General features: G+C 48.1%; 1 protein-coding gene across 3 annotated transcripts in view; it reads left to right on the top strand.

Moving 5' to 3' along the window:
• LOC144150127 (papilin-like) overlaps positions 1-21,834 on the top strand; it is a 247,241-nt gene that overhangs the window by 160,216 nt on the left and 65,191 nt on the right. For all 3 annotated transcript variants that reach the window (XM_077681954.1, XM_077681955.1, XM_077681953.1), the window contains exons 6-19: positions 1,332-1,465; positions 1,681-1,804; positions 3,362-3,442; positions 4,787-4,968; positions 6,011-6,143; positions 7,231-7,357; positions 8,632-8,842; positions 11,718-11,903; positions 12,785-12,973; positions 14,002-14,184; positions 15,406-15,547; positions 16,605-16,785; positions 18,681-19,673; positions 21,211-21,381. In XM_077681954.1, coding sequence (XP_077538080.1) covers positions 1,332-1,465; positions 1,681-1,804; positions 3,362-3,442; positions 4,787-4,968; positions 6,011-6,143; positions 7,231-7,357; positions 8,632-8,842; positions 11,718-11,903; positions 12,785-12,973; positions 14,002-14,184; positions 15,406-15,547; positions 16,605-16,785; positions 18,681-19,673; positions 21,211-21,381 — 3,037 coding nt within the window. The remainder of the gene's footprint in view (positions 1-1,331; positions 1,466-1,680; positions 1,805-3,361; positions 3,443-4,786; positions 4,969-6,010; positions 6,144-7,230; positions 7,358-8,631; positions 8,843-11,717; positions 11,904-12,784; positions 12,974-14,001; positions 14,185-15,405; positions 15,548-16,604; positions 16,786-18,680; positions 19,674-21,210; positions 21,382-21,834) is intronic.

Here is a 21,834-nt window from a genome sequence, read left to right as displayed (position 1 = left end):
GGCCGCGCTCGAAACGCACAGGCCGCACAAATTCAATGTACAAGCTTACGCCCTGAGCTTTACTGGAATGTTTTATGCCGGAAAGCTAGACACGACACCTTTTTTTCTTGCTGTCTTAAAAGATTTCTGACGCATTTAAAGGAAAAGCTTGTTCTTTGAATTCTCTGGGCTCGGCAAGGCCTAGAATTGGCCTAGAAAATTTTGACAAAGGGTGTACGTAGTGTGCTCGGTAAAAGCGGGCAAGTAGTGTCTTCAGTTTGCAAGAACTGTGCTAACTTGTCCAGCTGCTGGAGCATTCACGGAATGATGTATTACTGTAGATAATTTGATTCCCACATTTATTTAAATCCTGCGTCATTTAGTACAGAACCATTCTTTAGCATGAAGTTTCGAGGTCTAAGGTTCAGCGCGCAAATGCTGTGGAAAAATGGATTCTACTCAGTATGCACATTTTATGTAATTCACTTCAAACTATATATGTGTGCATCGTGTAACAGGCTTTATTCATGCTAATTTGATATGCAGAGCGGGCGCAACAGATGTGAACTCCACGGGCTGCATTGGCCTGTAGCTGTTTGGTGCACCTTAAAAAGGGTGGATGGTGATGTTGGAACTTGACAGTACCACAGTAAGCAAGGAGTCGGAGGCTGGCAGGAGTTTTGATGCTGAAATGCCAAAACTGCATGCAGTGCAAAAAAAAAAAAGGGAAAAGAAGAAGACATTCGTATTTTGGCCTAAAAGCTTGGCAAGAAGTCAATACTTGTGGCAAAAAAGAAGCAAACAAAAAAACTGTCTTGTTGCACCACATTCAAATCGGCGGGACAATTTTTTACAGGCATGTGTTCCCTTTTCTTGCTAGCTTTGCATCATTAGATGGGGTTGGTCTTAATAATTTGTGCTCAACTTAACTGGCATGGCAATTTAGTGACCCTTCTTGTAATTTCAGGAAAATTTTATCTGTCCGCCTACTTTGCATACTTTCAGTTTTCTCACTTTCTTGGTTCTGCACGTGCAAAGTTATGCAAGCATGTCGAACTTAGGGCAACTATAGATACCTTGCTTTCGAGGGTTCCATTTAGAGACCACAGATTACTATCGTCCCCTTTTTTGCGTGCATAAAGGTCCATACCATACATCTGGTGAAGAAATTATGGGCTGAAGTTAAAATTGTTCATGTGGAGAGGGAACTCGTATAATCGGGCTAAGCCTAACTCCTTCAGGTTTCTCCACCACCCCACAGAGCCGGCTGTGTACAGGTCCCAACGGTTAACCACCCTAGTTATGACATTGGGGAGGGCTTTCCCAAACTCTTACTTCTCTCCAAAACGCAGCTGCCAATCCGTGCGAGCTGAACTGCAGACCAAGTGGCGAGCGGTTCTATTACCGGCACTCACCCAAGACCATCGACGGCACCCGGTGTCACGACGATGGCAGCCTCGACGTGTGCGTCAACGGAGCTTGCATGGTATGATGCATGTATCCCTCTGTCTTTTGTCTAAGATGAGTGCTGTTCACTCTTCAGTACCTGATGTTCAGTGACGTGAGGAGTGTGCGTGTGTAGTCTTGTGTGTATAAATTGTGTCCACCATCCACCATATCATTCAATGTTCTTGCTTGTTATTTCACAGCAAAAATTATCACTGAACTTTCCCTGCCCTGTTATTTCTTTCACACCCCCAGCCCGTTGGCTGCGACAAAATGCTGGGTTCGGACGCGGTTGAAGACAAGTGCCGAAAGTGTCGCGGGGATGGTACCAGCTGTAGCACCATCGAGGGCGTCTTCGATCTTGACAACCTGGAAGTCGGTGAGTTCATCTAGTCGCTGTACCCACTTGGCTCAGACAGAGACAGAACAATTTTTAATTAATGAAGTGTGGCGATGTTAGCCGAGCTAAAATGCCTAACTTGCTACGCCAGTTGATGATGTGATAAAGATGGTGGGGAGAATGCTGAACAAGTTGGTGCGCATCGCGGCATTCAGCTATTTACAGAGATTGGTCCAGACCTGTGTGTTGCAGGTACACAATCAGAGCTTTTGTAGCCTATAAAGCACATTTTGGACAAGCCCATGGTCCTAAAACGTCCTTTAGCTGCATGTCCACGGAATGCGGTAGTCCCAAAGCCATTGTCAGGGGCACCCTTTGGGCACCAAATGAGGTACAGTCACAGAGCAGGTGTTTCTCGCACGTCGTAGTGTGGGCAGAATGGGGACGTAGTTTGTTTCAAAAAATGTTAGTGATTTTCGGGGTGTTTTTGATCCAAAACGACACCAGTTCGACATGCTCAGACTGATGAGCACGAGGACGTGGGTTCGATTCCCGGCCGCGGCGGCCACTTTTCCGATGGAGGCGAAAAGCAATAACGCCCGTGTGCACAAGATTTCGGCACACGTTAAAGACCCCCAGGTGGTCAAAATTAATCCGGAGCCCTCCACTATGGCGCGCCTCATCGCCTGCGTTGCGTCGGCATGTTAAACACTACAATCAATCAATCAACATGCTCAGATGATGGCGCTCTCTCGAAAAGGTGAAGTCTATGCATGGGTGGCATAGCCCGGTGGTGTACATGTCACACCATATCAGTGCTGTTTTGTGGCTTCTGATGATGATGTGCCTAAACGAGCTCACAGCAGCGCACAGGGCAACCAGTCACTTCATGCGGGGGCAGGGGCAGTTTCTGACATATATGGCTTACAGGCTTCTTGCTGCAATCTGGTGGGTGAGGACCATTGACCATTCCTTGGCTCAGAGGGCAAAGCTTGCACCAATCTAGAAGGGAAAGCAGGGGCATACCAGATTCAACCATCATGTGGGCAACTGTGATGGGTATAGCCAACGCATGATGGCAGCCATCATGGGCAGCAAGGGATTTGCTGCTGCAGTGACGTAGGGCAGAGAAGACACGAACCATTATGTATGGACGCCACTTGTATTCGTTGGCTGTTTTCAAGAGACTGTAATTACTTTAAAGGTTGTTCATTGGCTCCACCTGGACAAATACTGTTCCTTTATACAAAGTGTGCATTGAAGGAGGTTACGGAAAGGATGTGATGTTCTGCATGTTGCTTGGTAGTGGGCTGTTTTCATTACAACAGAATTTGAAAGTGACAGGGACAGAAAAAAATCTTAGCAGAATTTTCGCAATGTCTTTTGGTGTGTTCGACCAAACATATTCATAGCTAGGTGCGGCAGAACTAAAGCGAGTCAAAATTCCCTGGTTTGTTACCGGTTTCTCTGGTGAGTGGTATTGCCTCTGCAGTATCAGGGGCACCGTCCTTTTTTTTTCTGTTCATCGCTTGCTGTAAAAATGTTTTCCACCTTCATCAACGAAACATTTCATAAATTTTGCGTTTCGTGGTGCAGGCTACAATGACATCCTGCTTATTCCAACCGGGGCCACCAACATCAGGATCGAAGAGAAGTTCCCCACCAACAACTACCTCGGTGAGTCTCCTTTCAGGCTGCTTATTTCATATATTACAAATTAACCAAAACGTTGAGAATTCTGTGTTTGTCCTATAACAACACAACGTTCTCTTCTTCAAATTCGTGGTTCATCCATATAACTCGCTAAGTGACAGATGGGGACTGAAAGCGGGCATGCTATACTCCGTTACAACTCAAGACCGGCACCACCTCATGTAGTGTATCACTCCGCCAAAGCGCCGGACCCGTGAGGTCAGTGCGCGCGCGTTTTGAAAGGGGTTTGCTATGAATGCGTGATATCGTCTGCCTTGTCTCACGCAGTTTGTTTGTCGTCACTGGAGTCGTTTATAAGCATATTAAGTCCAAAAAATCACGGGAACGGCTCACGCCATGTTCAAAATATTCCCAGTAACGCCCTACTTGCACCGCGCGGAGAAACATCCAGCTACAGTGATAAGGCTCAGCGCAACTTCCGGTGCCATTCTTAAGTTGTCACCAAGTATAGTATCTTTCATCAGGATTGTGTACTATAGCTAGGGTAGCTGCGAAGATGCTGTTTTCAATCTTTTCAGTATTTGTCTATTCCTTGAACGTTAGCGTTACATGACACGCAAACTTGGTCATTTTTTTCACCAGCTCTCTTAGTATGGGCCATTCTTTGTAGCGGGCTCTATTTCTTTCAACAAACCGTCAACTTGCTAGGGAAAATCACGAAATGCTAATGAAAGGAGCTGTAAGACGACCTTCATAACCCTTGGAGCATGCTTATTTAGTGACTTATGGAAAAAGTATTTTTAATTTAAATATTTATTGCCACAAAATAGGGAAAGAAATTAGGTGGCGGCAGTTTTTTTTGCTTGGAACCCATTCTACTGACACTGCACCAACTGCAAATCACAACAAAAGTTTTAGTGCCGCAGAGCAACGAATATTTGCATGGCATGACCTATTGTTCAGTTGTTTTTCTCTTCGAATGACGGTTTCATGTGGTTTGGCTTAGAGACGCATCTCAAAGACAGCCTGTGCACAGAGTGCTGGCTTGGCAGGGGCTTGTGAATAAATCTGTTCGGTGCAATCATTGGGCAAGAAGATTCGCTCAGGACAATTGTCTCACGATTCACTGGAGATGGGGATACTTTAGTTGTTGTCTCACGTCACAGATAAGAGCATTTGTTTGAGTAGCCTGGCTACCCTTCAAGGGGCGAGGCTGAATATAAGGAAGTTTTTTTGAGAGGCGGATATACAACCTGTGTGCACGTTTGCCTACATATATAAAGTACACGCTGCACCTGTTATTCGACTTCTCTCCGTTTTCTGTGCACTTATTGTGCTGCATTATCTTTCTCTCCCTCTACTCTGCAGCCGTGCGCAACAAAACAGGCTATTACTACCTCAACGGCAACTGGCGCATTGAGTTTCCGCGAAGCATCCGGTTCGCGGGCACCGTGTTCCACTACGAGAGGCGGAACCATGGCACCCACGGTGCCAACGCTCCAGAGAGTTTGGTTGCCTTGGGACCTACCACGGAAACCATCCTCATTGTGGTGTGTTTTTTTTTTTCTGCTACTATTCGCAACCAATCCTGCCTTCTTTTGGCTTGCCTTGGAATCGTTTCAGTTGTCTGGCTTATAGGGCGCGAAGAGTGTTGCTTCGTGATCCTGGTACTAGTTTTAGTCTGGGGAGTAGGCTCAGGTATTTTTATTCTGCAGTTTCATGGCACAGACACATACATGCATGCATAAAGGGATAAGTGGTAAGCACGAAAAGGCAATTTGTACAAGTTCTCTTGGGTTGTATTGAGGCGAAATTTGCTGTTGCATTGACAACTACCTGGTTAATGCACGTACTGTCTTGGCTTACAGCTGCGGAGGCATCTCTGGGGCTCGTAAAATTGCAGACTAGTGATTTCTGGGATTGGCGTGCGATGATACAGCTACAATCCGTAAAGAGAGGGTGACCTTGTGTTGCAGTGTAGCCCGCGTTCCTTTGTACCTTGGTTCTTCTGTCTCCAGATAGGCCTCCTAGTTACCGATTGAATTTGTAGCAGTACCATACCTGAGAGTGCAGCAAAAGAGCAGCCGAGAATGTTGAATGCATAACTGCGTGGAGTTCTTTCGTGCCAACAAAATCACTGGCACTGTCATGACCCATCTTCCCCCCAGGGAAGCTGTACGACTCTGCCATTAAACGCACTACCATTTTAAAGCGAAGCAAATTTCTATACCTCACTAATGGCAACATGGCCTCAAAATGCACTGCAGCAAAGCCAACTTCCACAACGTGTTTCCACAAAGGCGCATCAAGAAATGACGCTTCCTGTAGTCATAATCGAACCCAGGTTACGAAGCCAATGCCCATCGGATTGCGCCAGAATGGCACAATCAGATTTATTCCTCTTCTGATTTTTGATCTTGTGATCTTGAAGGAATAACCAAAAAATTTGATTTCTTTGTTCGTCCCTTGTGGCAGGGAGGTGGGAAGTGTTTGTCACTTTTTGCTCATTCCGAAGACGCTTTACTGTGCCCCAAAAATTCACGAAAGCTGTCTGTTCGTTCTTTTCTCGTGCCACGTGGCTGCTCTGTTCAGCTGCTGTACCAAGAAAAGAACCTGGGGATAACGTACGAGTACTCGGTTCCTGTTGGTGTGAGCCAGCCGCAACCGGGAACCTACAACTGGAACTCTGGCGACTTCGGAGAGTGCTCGCAGACCTGTGGAGGAGGTGAGGGCCGCTGGAGAGGTCCTTTGAGTCGAATCCGATCCACGTTGTTGACAGCCCAGGGAGGGCTAGGGGGTGGGGAGCTAGTTGCATGGGCATGCTGGGGGTATTTAATTTGCATTGGCAGCTTGTACCGGGGGTTTGGGGGAATAGGTTAACAAGAACAAGGGGTCATTGTTCTTTTTTTTTTTTTTCGTAAAAGAAAGGGAATGCCTTGTGCGACGTGGGGAGGGCTTGATGTGGGTAATTAGGTAGAAGTCTCGGTAAAAAGAAATCTGGCAATCGAATGAACAAAAGCAAAGTGACAGTTTTTTCCCCATCCCCTCTTCTTGCGTGACAAAAAAAAAGTGAGATGGAGCAGCATGAGGGACTGGCTGGATGAACTGAGCTGGTCTGCTTCCAGAGGCAGCTTTCCAAACTCTGGTGTTTGTGTCCCTCCACTTGACTCATTTTGGCGCGCCTTTCAAAGTTTCACCCTTTGGCAAAAAGTGGAAATAACTACAATACTAGCCCAACAGCCCATGCTTTTGGAGACCAGGATGGATCACCGTAAAACCCCACCTCATTTGAAATCTTGGATGGCCTTTCATGAGGGCCGCTAAGATTAGGCCAGGTAATATTTGCTTCCGTTGTGCCTTTAGCCTCGACAGGGGAGCTTCTGAGTTGTCCAGTGCATGTCATGTCATAAACACCGACGCTCTCGCACTGCTTATGATAACGATTATCGAATGGGCAATAAAACCACATGGCTTTCAGGTCATTTCACGATTGCCAAGCTTAGGCGGGCATATAAGTTGCCGTATCTAGTAGCTCTTTTTGGGGCTGTAATCGGGCCCGAATGTAAACCATACAAAGGAAGGGGCACGGCTGCTCTGATTGCCAGGTGGTACTTAATGCGGCACGAGTAGCTTGTCAGATAACTAAAACTGCTGTGATTGGGCAGGATACTAGTAAGCAATGGGACACCTTGACACTGGGTGCAGTATTTTGTGCATTGCCCTCTCTTTACTCTGAAATGATCGGGTGTCAGCTGTAATCGCTGGGGTCGCTTCACGGTTTGGAGCTTCATGGCGTCACCCTATCTTTCCAGGCATGCAGAGCCGCCTGGTGTACTGCTCGAACGCAGTCACCTCTGAAAGGGTGTCCGACGACCTCTGCAACCCCACCATCAAGCCGCAGACCACCAAAGTCTGCAACCCGGAGCCATGCCCTGCCTCGTGAGTTCGGAGCTGGTCTCTTTGACATGTGCTGCTTTCTTTTTTTGTTTCTTGGCCCAGTTTTTGATTTAGTAACACACGAACACAAGACTTAATTGCGGTCATCTAAAAATGATGGTAGGTGGCAGAGAAGCCCCCGTCATTTGGATGTACAGCTGGAAGGGTACTGATAATTTTTCAAGTAGGTTGCAGAACCGCAGTCATGTCACTCCTGGTAAAGTGATTTTAACATACCTGTTTGACGTAGTCGCTTTGTGAGTGTTCTCTGTTTTGTTTTGGTCATTTTAGCCGGTGTATGGGGAACAGATGTGTTGGGTGCATCAGCGATTGCAGCAATATTTGTTTATCGGTGTCATGTAATATTGGGATGAATGTAGTGATGATATGGTGTAATAATTGAGGTTCAATGTGTGTGTGTTCCTCAGAGTTTTCCGCAACCAAAAAGACAAAGAAAAAAAGGAGCAGGCTGATAGATCTCCCAATATCTTGGCCTCAAACGCAAGAACGCAGAAATAAACACACACACACACACTCTTTTTTTCACACACCAACATCGTAGAAGTGCTCTGAGGATGTATTGAACCTCATTTCGTGTCAGCGGGCCTCATTTCAGCGATTTTTCTGCCGCTTCTTTTTTTTCCCCCTGTGTGTCTGGGGGGGGCTTCGTGACAGCAATACATACTACACCACTTGGGAGCCTGATCAGGGTTCTACAATGCTGGCACCATTATTACGTCTAGTGGCGTAGCCAGAAATATTTTTCAGCGGATGTCATACGCCTAATGTGAACAAATAAGTGCAAGGAACGATCTCACGCGCCCAAGCAATATCTTATCTTCATTTTCTTGTGCTGTTTTCGTTTTTCCATTTTAATTAATATGTGGATGCAGCGTGCAAATATCATGAGTAAAAAAAAAGAAAGGCTGAAAGAAGGAGGGAATGCACCGCTCAGAAAATTTCCAGGAGTGTTCTGACACTAAAACTTCTCTAAACACTAAACACATTAAACACTAAAACTAAAGCTCTAAACACTAATCACAGACACTAAACGCTAGAACTAAACGCTATTGTTCTAGTGCTTTGAGAATCGCCTCGTATTTCTATTTTTCGCATGACATTAATGCTTTCCAGCCTTGCAAGCATTCACCAATTTTCCCAAATGACCGCTCGGCCAAACTTTGTGTTGTAACTTCACAACCGGAGCGCCTCTGGCAGCTGTGGGTGGCAGTGGCTTGCAACGAGCCGTTTCCCACCTCCCTGGCTTTTGCTCGCAGCTGGTACGTGGACGAGTGGGAGAAGTGCTCCAAGACGTGCGGCAACGGCACCCAGTTCCGGCTCGTCTTCTGCCATTACCGGAGAGAAGGGGGCATCGTGCTGGCCAACGACTCGGACTGCCTTAGCTCCGTCGGACCGAAGCCGGAGCGGCTGCGCAAGTGCAGCTCCGAGGCCGAGTGTGCCTCCTGGGAAGCGGGAAACTGGACCGAGGCAAGTGGCGACGCGTCTTGGTCTTTCTGGAGGCAGACCTAGTGCTGGATGTTTGTAAGCCGTAGGCGTTTTCCGCTCAAATGCCTACAGATTTGCAGTCGCCGCTATTCTGATGGCAGGCGCTACACTTTTTCATGCCGCGATCACATGGCCAATGTGCACAGTTCTCCCGTACCATTTATTTTATTCGTTTACTTGATTCTTGGCCACAAACAGCATTGATGCCTTCAGTAAGGTGCATGAAAGAAGCGTGTTCCAAAATAGGCAAAGGAGAGCAAAGCAGTAAAAGAAATGAGAAAAACAAAAACATGAAGTGGGCTCACGTCAGCAAAAATTTCTATAGGCATGGCATATTAGTTTTTACACGAGTGCTGGCCATCTCGAAACCCTGACATTATAATGACAAGATTACATGTGTCCTTTGCAAGTGTGGGGATGTTCATTCATGTCTGAATTTGTCAGTCAGCGGCATTTGCAGCCACCTGACTATGTCTGCGTTATCCGATATGAATATGTGTGAAGGGTACACCTTTCAAAGCGCAAAGTTCTCCTGAATTGTACCGAAAAAGACTTGGTGGCTGCTATTTGTTTGCTCGCGGGATGCTACATTGCTTGTTAAGATGGTTGGTGGCATCCACGAGGCAACAAAAATTCTTCATTCAAAGATGACATGGTGGCCTGCATTTCGACCAGAAGAAAAGACTGAATGATGCACGTGTTCTATAGCCTTATGCCGTTAAAGGAGCACTGACACGAAAATTTTATGTTACACTTTTATTGCTTTTATCTGCTTAATGGTCTGGCGAACCTGAAACAGCACTTCAAATACTTCAGCGTGCGATAGTTAATTACATTGAACGGCCTGAATATCGTTTGTTTCAAATTCCCGCGCTTTCATCCCGAACGGCGCATATGACAGAATCCTGGCCTGACCTCACCGCTTTGTGCGGACGTCACCGGCGCCCGCTTGAGAGGGTGTTGCGCCCACTCGCCCCTCGTGGGGCCGTGCGCGTGAAGTGACGTCACGAGTTTTTAACGAGCGCTGTCGCGTCACTTCTTTTGGCTTCACGGAGTGATGTCACGCTGATGTCGATTCGCTGAGTGCCGCTCCACGCGCTGCTCCGTCGGCGTGATAAATGAAATTCAATTGAACTACCTATGTTCTTCATATTGCAGGCCGCTCATATTTCATCCAGGGTATTCTGTTGAGTGAAGGAAGCAAACTGTGCAATAATATTAACGCCGAAAATTGGTGTAAGTACTTTTTTAAGAGTACCGCCACTTCGTGCACTTGGCAGCGTCTTGGGGCCATTTTGTTTCTGGCTTGCAGTGTTGCCATCTCTCCCAACCTAACCGCCGCCGTTTGTGACGAGCAGAGTGCGACCGGCCGCTCTAGTTAGTGTCCGCGCAGCAGAGAGAGAGAGAGGAGAGGCGCCCAGAAACAAAACGGCTGCGCCCATATGTAAACAAGTATCACGTGGTGCCGACCGACCAATGAAAATCCTGGCAGCACATAACAATGACAGAAAAAAGTGCCGATACTCGAAAAGCCTTTATTTAGTGGCACTAGTGGCACCATTGCTGAGCAGCTCTTCCAACAATGTGGTGAGTTCGCTATGGTCCTTGGGGAAACTTGGCTCATCATTTTGGCAACTACCAAGCACTAGCCCGCTGTCCCCCCAAAAGCCCTGGGAATTTGCCTGATGCTCTTGTGAGTGAACCAGGAACAGAACTCGTGGCTGCGCTGTCACGCAGCCAGTGTGCGACGCTATGTTTGTTCCAGACAGTTTAACGCACTATGGCCTTTCATCAGGTTCCTCATGGACGGCATGCCTACTGACTGCCCTCCTATCATTATTATTGTCAGACCACTTGTGCCCGCTGCAGTATGGGGGCCGCTTTCATATTCCTCGAGCCGTTCCTGTCTTGCGCGGCCCCAGTCCATTCTTTGCCTCTGAAATTTGTGATTTCATCCCACCGTAGAGTTTTCCTCTTCTTCGTGTTCTGTCTCTTGGCATCCTCTCTGTTACCTTCGTGGTCCGCCAATTGCCAGCTCTGCATAACATGCCCAGCCCAAGTTCATTTCTTTTTCTTTTTTTTGACGAGTTGTTTAAAGGAGCCATGAAGAGAAAATACAACTTCGTTTAATTCGAAAGAACTAGGATTCAGTATCTCACTCAGCTCCATTACAGCCACAAAAGATGTTTTTTAACGAAAATAAAGCAAGAAGTATTTAAAAACTTTCAAATTTTGCGCCACAGTGACATGTTATGAGCAAGAATGACGTCATACGGGCCAACAATAAAACATATTTTCAGTGCGTTAACTGCACGTTAGCATTCAAGTGATGCGGTCAAATGGAACTAGAGGCCCCATTACAGACGTCCAGTCATGTGTCGTCGCCACAGGTCAGTTAGGCGGCCGCCAATCGTACAAACAAAATTCCGTGACGTCATCGAAAAGTTGCGGGAAATTGGCTAGGGGGTCGCCACGGCTCCACACGTTTTCTTTAATATCTCCGTTATTTGTTGGAAGATTGCGATGCTATTGGTATCATTGTTATCGGGACTAAGCAGTCTTTCTAATAGGCCCAACTTGTATTTTGTCTTCATGGCTCCTTTAAGCTTTGAATGAATGGAGTAGGGAAACGGGCGGTCTGAACTCTGCAGTCGCAAATTCTTCACCAATGCCAACATTGTTTGCCACTGAATGCAATCCCTTTTAGATGTAGTTTGCCTGAGGTTCTGACGAAACTGCTCACCGAATAAATATTCCGGTCAATTTCAGTCAACAGGAGCGTCAAGTGACACTGGAAGCCGCGCCACTCTGGTAGCTGGCTTGTCTGTGAGACGTGTCGCTTTCTTTCTCTTGGCAGTGTGACCGGTTGTGCGGAGAAGGCACTCAGGTTCGCGACGTCCAGTGCATCAACCCTCTTGAAGGCGACACTGTTGAAGTGCTCGACGACCTGGGCTGCGACGAGTCGACCAAGCCGGCAACCAACCGGACGTGCGAGATCCGACCTTGCGACGGCACCGAGTGGGTGACCTCGCCGTGGTCAGGGGTGAGTGTTGTGCACCAGCGTCAACTTGGTGTCACTCGTTGGTCAGCCCGGCCAATAGATTGGCCACACGTACCGAGAGCTGAATGAGAGTGCAGACCAAATACAAGTTAAAAGATTTTTTTGTCCCGATAACAATGACACCAGTTTTATTGCAAACTTCAAGCAAATAATTCATTGAGCGAAAGAAACTAAACAGTGGGGAACGCCCGTCACTTTTTGGCGATTTCCCTATGATGTCGCAGATTTGTGTTTGCGCAATTGGTGGTCCCTGACCAACGCCTTGACTGAGACACATGACAGAGCGATTGTAGTGGAGCTTGAGTTGCTTGATTGTACGCCTTGAATACTGATGTGCAGTTTAACACGTTGATATAACTGCATTTTCAGTGCTAGCCTCTACTCCGTCACTCCTGCTCACGTTATGTCACCGTAGCACGATGTTGAAACGTTTTTCGAAATCTTTCGTGTTTTTTCAGTTTCAAGAGTCTTTTGTGGCTGGAATGGAGCGGAGGGTATTTCTTTGAAACTGAGAAATTTGTGTTTCGTTTCATGGTCCTTTTAAATGTGAGGAAACATGGCAAATGGTCTGGCAGAGTGAGTTTTCTCGCAGCTTCTGAAATGCGGAAAAAAAAAAAAAAAAAAGCCTCGGAATAACGGAAGTTCCACATGAATTGAGAACACAAATATTAGAAATCCCAACTTTGAATTGCATCATTCGAGCCGCCATCGTTCGCTCCAAATTTGGAACTGAAGTGTCGGCGTATTCCTGACATCTGTTGCTTTTATGGGATCCCGGAAAAGAGGAGCTGACCCTGGATCTTCTATTGGAAAAATGGAGAGCCACGTGACGATGCTCGTCACCCTCTCTCGTCTGCTCGCAGTGCGACACGCCATGCTCGTCCCAAATCGAGACGCGAGACGTGCTGTGCGTCTTGGAGGACGGCACTCTGCTCCCCGACGAGTACTGCGACGAGGAGAAGCGGCCCAACGCGACCAAGCCATGTGACGAAGACGTCAGCGCCCTGGACAGTCAGTGCCTGTACATGTGGTACTACTCCCAGTGGAGCCCCGTAAGTTCTTCTTGCGTATACCAGTTGGGTAGCATGAGGGATGGCAAATGTCGTTTGGCAATGGGGCGGACTGTATGTAGCTGCCTCTCTTTTTAAGTGGACAAGGTTTTTGGTGGACGACTCCAAGTGGACAACTGTTTTTGGTGCGGAGTACCTTAGGACCGCACAATGTTCGTCTGCGTCCGTGCGCATAGCATTTACAATCGCAAAAAATCACACGGGCACTGGCAGGATTCGAGCCTGTGTCTGGGTAGACCAGACAGAGTTAGTGTCAGTCGTCTTGCCCATTGGTCTACGACCGCGAGTTAGTACCCGAGAGTCAAACGGCTTGCTCCCTCGCCTGTAACGGTGCGGAGTACCTTAGGACCTCCCAATGTCCGTCCGTGCTCACACCACCATCAAGCAAAAATTGATTTGAGCAGTGAGTTGCAGTTTCGTTTAGGGAATAATCGAGGTGCAACTCACAGCTCAAATCGGATGACGGTCGGGGCGCAAATTGGATGTCATTTCGAGTCCCCGTGCTCCGCACCCTCGCCATCATCCACGGAGTGGAGGTGCTGCCATTTTTGGACGAGCTTACATCACTCGCATACCAAGGTGGTTAAGCCAGTCAGTGAAAAGCCCTGATTGCATTTTCGTATTTCCTTTCGTCTTCCCAGCTGGATTGACATTGTGCAGAGGCTACGACTTGAACCGTTACATCCTAACTGGTTTTGCCCTTCGGGGTCAGAGTGGGCTCTTTGGAGACGGTTAGGCAGTGAATTACATAAACGGCACACCCAGTAGTAACTGATGGAGGACATGTGCATGGGCTTGCTGGTCATGCTTCTTATGCTTTTATTTTGTGATCGAGTGGCCGAAAGAAAAAGGGGGTGTTTAGAAGAATAAGTGCTCCACCTTGCACAGATGTGGCAAGGGAACGTAAACCAAGAATTTGTGGGAATTACGAGTTTGGCACTACCTTGTGGACAAAGATTTTCTGCCCGTAATGTTGCTTTTTTTTTGTTCTTCCCTCCTGCCACTGCCAGTGCTCCACTGAATGTGGGCATGGCCTGAAGACGCGCAAGGTGTTCTGTGGGACGGTGAGCGAGGGCAACATCCAGAACGTGACCGACGACCTCTGCAACCCGGACGACCAGCTGCCCTCCACCGAGGAGTGCGTCATCGAGGCCGTCTGCAATGGCACCTGGATCACCGCTCCCTGGAACCGGGTGGGTTCCTTGACACGTTTGCCGGAGGATGAGGAGGGGGGTATTGTTGGAAAGTGACTTTTAAAGCTGAGCTCTCTATGCCTCACTGATGGCGTCTGTGGTCTACCTCAAAACACCCTGCAGGAAAGCCAACTTTCTTGGGCTATGATGATGATGGTAGGTGAACTGAAAGAAAAAAACAATTCGTGCGGTCAGAATCGAACCTGGGTCCCTCGCCTTGCGGAGCCAGCGTTTATCTGATGTGCCATTCCAACACGGTTGAAGCAGTTTGGATTTGGAGAGGGCGGCATGGACGTGCGAAATTAGACAAAAAAAATCATGCACCCCTCCCTCCGTCTGACAACAACAATGTTTGAAAGTGACGCTTTCTTTGTGTGAAATGAGATGGCCAAGGGGGAAAGTCAAAGCCGCAGCGATCAAAAGTCCAAACTCTGTGCGAGTGAAAGTCAAAGCTCAATGAGTCAAAGTCAAAACCACTGGCGAGTCAGAGTCGAAACTCAGACGACAACAGAGGAGTCCGTCACGAGAAAGCTTCGCGTTTAATCATCGCTGTCGTAAGATGGAAGGGGGCGTCGTTTTTTTTTCTTTGCATTGTTTCCATCAGCCGTATAAACTGCAATGTAGGGCAAGCCTGTGTATCCTATACTTTAAAGCAACAGAAAGGGAGCGAAAAATTTTTGTCGGGAAAGTGCAGCACTCGCACCTTTTTATTCGTTATTGAGTCTTCTGTCACTTGCTTGATGGCTTTGTAACTGGCAGTGATTTGTCGCCGATTTTGCCACCATACCTGTGTGTTTTGAAATCAACCTGAAACCAAAGGCAACCACCACTAAAAGTGGAAACCCAGTCACCCACATAACCACACACAGCACATGCCCCTGCATGGTATTGGGCAAGGACGGGTAAGGCTGGGGAGGGGTAGGGCTGGGCCTTGCGCTACCAACACCAGCCTGTCAGCCTGCTGACTTGCAGGTTTCTCTTGGCGATTTTTCAGACGGTAGGTTCGCCATTTGTTCTTTGAGACTGACAGTGTTGTAGAGGCCTGCTTAGATGGTAGGTAAAGGTGAAGGTTCGGGGATCAGGACATGATCCTGAGGATTCCTCTCTTGTCGAGGGGTGTGTTTGTCCTCCAGCGGGTCTTCATTGTGCCAGATCTGGCTGCCGCTTCGTGAGATTGTTGTCGTGCTGAGTTTAACTTCACGGAGGGGTTTGTCTGTGCAGTGCTCGACGCCCTGTGGAGGGGGACAGCGGACGAGGACCATCATCTGCCACGTGAACGGGAAGCCAGCCGCCCCCAAGAACTGTGACGCCGGCAAGAGGCCCTTCGACAGCGAGTCGTGCAACATGAACGCCTGCGACGATGGTTTGCCGCTTCTCCTCCCTCCCCTTCCATCATTGCCAGAGAGTGCTACGCATTGCTTGTTTTGTAAAACGTCCCTTTTGTTAAATGGCGTCGCAGTGTTCGATTCACGTGTTGTGAGTGGGTGTACCTTCCCACGTTGGTGCCATCGAACAAGGCTCCTCTCGTAGCACACGTACGCAACGGTGGCAAGATGAAGAGCTGTGCTAACAGAACCACACGATGTGATAATGTTGGGTAGCTACGGGCGCTTGAACATAGGGCACCCAGGGGAGTAATCGTGTCTCGATTGCACAGCCATTGTCAAGCGAGTTCTTTTGGCTTCTGTTTGTGAGATGCGGTTGAGAGGTGTGACAATAGGGGCATTTTTTTTACCTGAACTGGTGCAGACCAGTGGTCAGTGCTATTGGGGATATCAATTAGTAAAAAAATGAACATATGCTGTACTGCTTGCACCAGTGCAGCCAGTTCAGGTAAAAAAAATGCCTCTAATAGCACCTGCATCTGTGCCATAGAGACTTGTATTTAGAGGGCTTAGAAGTGGTTCTTTCCCGTTTTCTTCTTTTTGCACGCACAGTATCAATTTTATCTTGGTATGTGCAGCATTCACTTTTGCAATTGGGGCAGGCTTAATAAGATTGCACATTCTTGGTACAATTTTTCATTGTGCACCTGCTTTACACAACAGCGCACAGGGCTTGCATATTCATGCAGCATCATCTGTAATCACTGGACTTCTACTAAAGATTGTACGGCTTCGTCAATCAGCCCAACAGCCAGAATAGCCCGAAACACGTCTATGTGTACGGCCGATTGAACATGCTCCGCAAATATCGCATCATCAATCACACTCGCAGTGAAGTTAAACCACGAAGTTTAGGGGCCGCTGAGAGCATGACTGTGCCTGGTTTGGCACAGGTGTAGAGGTTTCGGTGCTGCGTGCATTGTTTGCGAAAAAGTGCACTGCTTCTCAAAGCCTCCTCCTCGAAGCTCGTTGAAGCAGTACCTCTCTGTGCATTCCTCCCTCAAACATTGGCATCGAACCACTTCTCTCCCCCAGACGAGGTCATGGTGCTGGGCGGGTGCAAGGACTCGACACACGGCTGCTGTCCCGATGGCATGACGCGTGCCGGCCCCAACTTCAAGGGCTGCCCCAAAGTCACCACTGTCGAAGGCGGCTGCCGGGCCACGGAGTTTGGCTGCTGCCTGGATGACGTCACTCCGGCGTTCGGACCCTTCATGTGAGCACCCATTGCCGTGTTTGCCCCCTGCTTCTATTCTGAATGCCGCAGCTACGGTAAAACCTCGTTGCAAGAGACACTCAAGGGACCCAGGAAACGTGTCTCTTGTAACCAAGGCCTCTTGTATGTAGTGTTGCTAACATGGCGAACATAGGAGAACCAACCCAACCGTCTTCATTCAAATCACATCTTTTATTAACCAAGTGTCTCTTGTAACAGAGTCTCTTGTAACAAGGTTTTACTGTACCTTCCTAATTTGTGCCATGTGTTGTCTGTGTGAAAAAAAAAAAAAAAGTAGTGATAGGTTTTGACGTGAAGCTTGGGCTAGTTGGTGAAATGTATTGAAGAAAATAAAACAGCACGAAAGAAAAGCGGACAACGCCATGGCGGCCCCTTTTCTTTCGCCCTGTTTTATTTTTTTTCATGGCAATAGCACCATCTGCTAAGTGGCATATTGCGTGTTCTTTTAAACAAAGGCGGAAGGGGTGCTGGCAAAAGACTGGCGTTGTAAATCAGTTCTTGCTCGCTTGTTTGGAGAGATTCCATTCTGGTGCTGTACGGGCCAAACCTCAACTCTCCACGTAAATCTCTATACGTCGACCCTCCATGTAGGTCTGTCAGTCCACATGTAAGTCGTAGACTTGCCGAGTCTGCCATTTCAGCGAGTGGTTGCTCGGGGCATCTGAGGAACTGGGAGGCCAATGAGTAGTATTAACACTGTCTCAGGGCTACAACCTCCGACTGAAACTGTTCTTGTCGTCTCGAAAGGTTGGGATCACTCTTGTTCAGCAGCTAAATGGAGGCAACCTAAGTGTGTGAAAACTTGATACCAAAACATGTGCGAGATTGTAGTAGCATGCCTTTAATATAAGTTCGTGGATTAAAAGTTAATTAGTATGTGGGGAAGGAAGCCTGGGCAGGCTCAGAGGAACTGTATCCTCATGCCAAGTTTGCATTACATATCTAATTGCAGTGTGTGACCTTGTTAAAGAAAAAATATGAAAAAAAGTGGAGGAAGCTTAGAGAAATTTGCTCAGGAAAACAGCTCCGTAGCTGAGTAACAAGATTAATTTCTAAAAAAAAAAAAAATGATGGTGCAGAAAGGATGCGTAAACACAAGTTCGTAAAAGATGTATACATTCTTGCAAGATTAGACCACCAAGATTGGCAATATCATGTAGCTGAGGGTCTGCCGGACAAACTTTTTCTCTAGTCGTGCTGTTACTAAGGTTAGCCACCAACAGTGTACCGTATTTTCGTGCATATAACCCGCCCCTATATATAACTTGCACCCCCACTTTTCGTCGACCAATAAAAAAAACATAGCATGTCCCCACGTATTGCCTGCATATTTGATTCATAAGAGGATAGACCAAACCTACTACTCAAGCAACACTACACATTTGTTTATGCTAAAAAACTTACCTAGCTCACTACATAACTAGGAGACTTGCTGCATACATTTTTTCAAGTTGGTATGTTGTTGAGCTGCGTGTGCAACATAAGCACTGTCACTGCGATAACAGCGGCTTAGTCGCTATTACTGCTGTAGGGGCCTCACAGCCCAAAGCGTGTTGGGGTGTAGTTGCACCAAAGGAAATACTTCGCATATAATCCGCATCTCTACTTCACCCCTGAAATCGTCACGTTTTTGGTGTGGGTTATATGTGCGAAAATACAGTAACTTATGCTTTGTAGCTGGTAGGGTGTGGGTTTTATTTTTTTTTCTAACTCCAGGGCCATCCCCACATGACCCCAATTCACACAGGCGCAAACATTTGAAGATTTGTTGAGCAAAGGTCTAGTTCCGTGCTTACACTAAGAAACAAGCCACCCTCGTAGTGAAAAAACGGCTGTCAAGCGTTACTTTCCTCTTTCCGGCCCTCTGTTTCCAGGAAAGGCTGCCAGCAGCTTTCCCTCTGCAACGGCACACAGTTCGGTTGCTGTCCCGACGGCGAGACGACCGCCACCGGTCCTGACGGCGAGGGCTGCCTCGAAGTCACGACCGAAGCTGCTCCCACCAACTGCAGCGCGACCGAGTGGGGCTGCTGCCCCGACAATGTCACCGCCGCCACCGACTCGAACCGGACCAACTGCGAAGATGGCGTTGTTCTACCCCGCACAGGCTTCAAAATCGTCCCCTGCGACGACACCCTGTTTGGCTGCTGCCCCGACAACTTCACCGTTGCAGACGGTCCGGACGGTCTCAACTGCGTCGAGGGCTCCGGCACCGAAGCGCCGTGCCACGTGACGGTCTACGGCTGCTGCCCCGATGGCTGGTCCGTTGCCCAGGGTCCAGACAACGAAAACTGTTCCGACACGTTCCAAGTCCAGCCAGGCGTCAACTGTTCCTCGTCCACTCACGGTTGCTGTCCGGACGGCGTCACTGAGGCACTGAGTCCGGACGGCGACGGCTGCGACGAATTCGAGGGGAGCGGAACCGAGCCGACGGACTGTGAAAACACGCTCTACGGATGCTGCCCTGATGGGAAGACGGCGGCGAGTGGCGCCGAGTTGGAAGGGTGCAGCAATTGCACCAACTCGACCTTTGGGTGCTGTCCGGATGGTGTCAATGCGGCCACAGGGGAGGCGTTCGAAGGGTGTGCGGAAGGCTGCGAGGCGACCGAGTTTGGGTGCTGCCAGGACAAGATCAGGGCGGCCGAGGGACCCGACTTCGAGGGTTGCGGGAATTGCTCGGAGTCGCTGTACGGCTGCTGCGAGGACAACACGACCTTTGCCCTTGGTCCTTCCGGTGAAGGCTGCTGTGTCGTGACGGAGTTTGGGTGTTGCCGAGACAACGTGACGGCGGCAGGTGCCGACGGGTGCGTGTGCAACGGCACTGCGCACGGGTGCTGTCCAGACAATGTCACCATCGCACTGGGTCCTGAGTAAGTGTTGTCACGGGTCGTTCGTATATGGCCGGCCACTAAGTTCATGTCACCTCTGCCAATCACGTCGTTCTCATGCGCCCTGCTGTCCCATGTACCCAAGTGCTATGTCTCGCAAGCCTCTCACAATTACTGTACTTGCACGAATATAACGCAAATTTTTTTCCCCACAATTTGTGTTTCCAAAACGCCCCTCCGGCTCAAACATTGCGCAAGCTTTTTTTCCTCGCCTTTCTTCAAATACCTTCGTCCTTGACTTGCACCCCGTTCTATCATGCCTGGAACGTGAGCCGCAAACCTGCTGCTCTACCTTGGTTTTTTTTTTTTGCCAAGAGCTTGCTGCTCTTAGCATTAATTTTGGTGCCAGCTTCTCCCAAGAATGCCATTGTATACTCTGGTAGTGGTCACATGACCAGGCGTTGGGGGTCTGGAGGCAAGAGCTAAGGCCTGCACGGCACAACATTGGCTTGTCTTGTTCGTACTTGCTTCTGCCTTCTGAGCCACTGCAATGAACAGGCGAAGACAGTACACCGCCGCATTTAAGAAATGTCCGATCCTGCTGTCCAAAGAGCACTGGGAATTCAAGTGTGGCGCGGCATCTCGGACTAAGCAAGGCAACCATTCGAGGTTGGGGGAAGTGTCGTGATCCCATCTTTCAAGCACCGGCTTGTAAAGCGTTCCGTGGACCCGAGAATGGCCGCTACCGTAAACTCGAGAATGACCTGGCAGAATTTGTCTGCGAACGGCACGGCCAGTTTTTGCCTGCAAACGCTCAGCTTGTGCAACTCAAAGCCAGAGAACTTGCATGTGAGGCCGTTGGGCCTCGTGACAACTTTGCATTACTTCGCGTTATAATCGTAATATACGTTTTTTTTTTCATTTCGTAAGGGCCAAAAGTGCCCCCCTCGCGTGATATTCAAGGTCGTGTTATTTCATTGCAAATACGGTAAGATGTAGGCGTCCAGTGTTTTCGTGCCATCCTGATGTTGAGCCAGGGTAGAAGGCTAGTTTAGTTACATTGACGCTCAGACGAAATCAAGTATTTGGGCAAGTTTAAAACTTCTGTGAATTGCTCTCTGTAAAGTTTCAATGGGCAAAGATGTGTTCAGTAATTTCAGAAGTACAGACAGCTCGCTATGTGTGCAACATTCCACACATCTTTTTCACGTTTGATTTGGCTTATGATGGAGTTATCAGACTTGTTATGTATGAAACAATTCCTGACTTAGTTTGCCAGGAAGTTGTCACATTGAACCAACAGCCTGTCAATGCATTCAGCTTTCTCTTTGAGAAACTTGGTTTAGATGTTGTGTGCCAGAGACCGTTTTATTTTTTCGTGTACTATATTCTGCCAGTTTAGTTTAGTTTTAGTTCAGTTTTAGTTTAGTTTTTAGTTAGTTCTTAAACATAAACTTATTGAGGAACACACAACATTGCAAATTTTGACTCGTTTCTTGTTTGTTTGTTTTTTTGGAATTCTTGATGCTTCGTGGTGAGGTTAAAACGTTTTGCGGTGTTTTATCTTTTCTGCCTGCAGCTTTGAGGGATGCGCCTGTGAGCACTACGCATTCGGCTGCTGCCCTGACAAAGAAACACCGGCCGATGGACCGGAGTTCGAAGGCTGTGTCAACTGCACGAACACGACGTTTGGATGCTGCCCTGACGAAGTCACCACAGCCCTGGGCCCCAACTTCGAAGGCTGCGAAGGGTGAGAGCTTGTTACTAAAAGCATATATAAATGGTGTCACAGCCTGGTCCAGAATGGTTCCTGAGGTCTGATGCTTTACCGAAAGGTCTACCTGACTTGGTGTATCTGGGGGCATCGCCTTATGGTGGTTGGTGTGCGACCAATAACTACCCGTCAAAAATATTTCTGGCTATGGGCGCGTTTCTAACTGCTGCTGGTATGTCATTGATGCCAATGAAGGGCTAGGCAGTTTTAGAAAGGAAATCAGAAACGTTTGTAAACAAAAAGATAATCACCCAGACATAATTACATTGGAGAAATGTAAGAGAAGGGTCAGGCTGCTGTGGTTATGCCAGCGTCCAAAGGCCCTTCTTTAGGATTTGGTTCCTGGCTACTTGGTTTTCGACTGACAAACAAACAAATACGACTGGCTGAAAAATGTGGATGGAGACAAGAGGGAAAAAGGGAGGCTCA

This window comes from Haemaphysalis longicornis, unplaced genomic scaffold, assembly GCF_048455015.1.
Source record: "Haemaphysalis longicornis isolate Haplotype H1 unplaced genomic scaffold, Haemaphysalis longicornis Haplotype H1 scaffold_8, whole genome shotgun sequence".
NCBI classification, from domain to species: domain Eukaryota; kingdom Metazoa; phylum Arthropoda; class Arachnida; order Ixodida; family Ixodidae; genus Haemaphysalis; species Haemaphysalis longicornis.
Note: the sequence above shows the minus strand (reverse complement) of the source record. Positions and strands in the feature narration are given on the sequence as shown.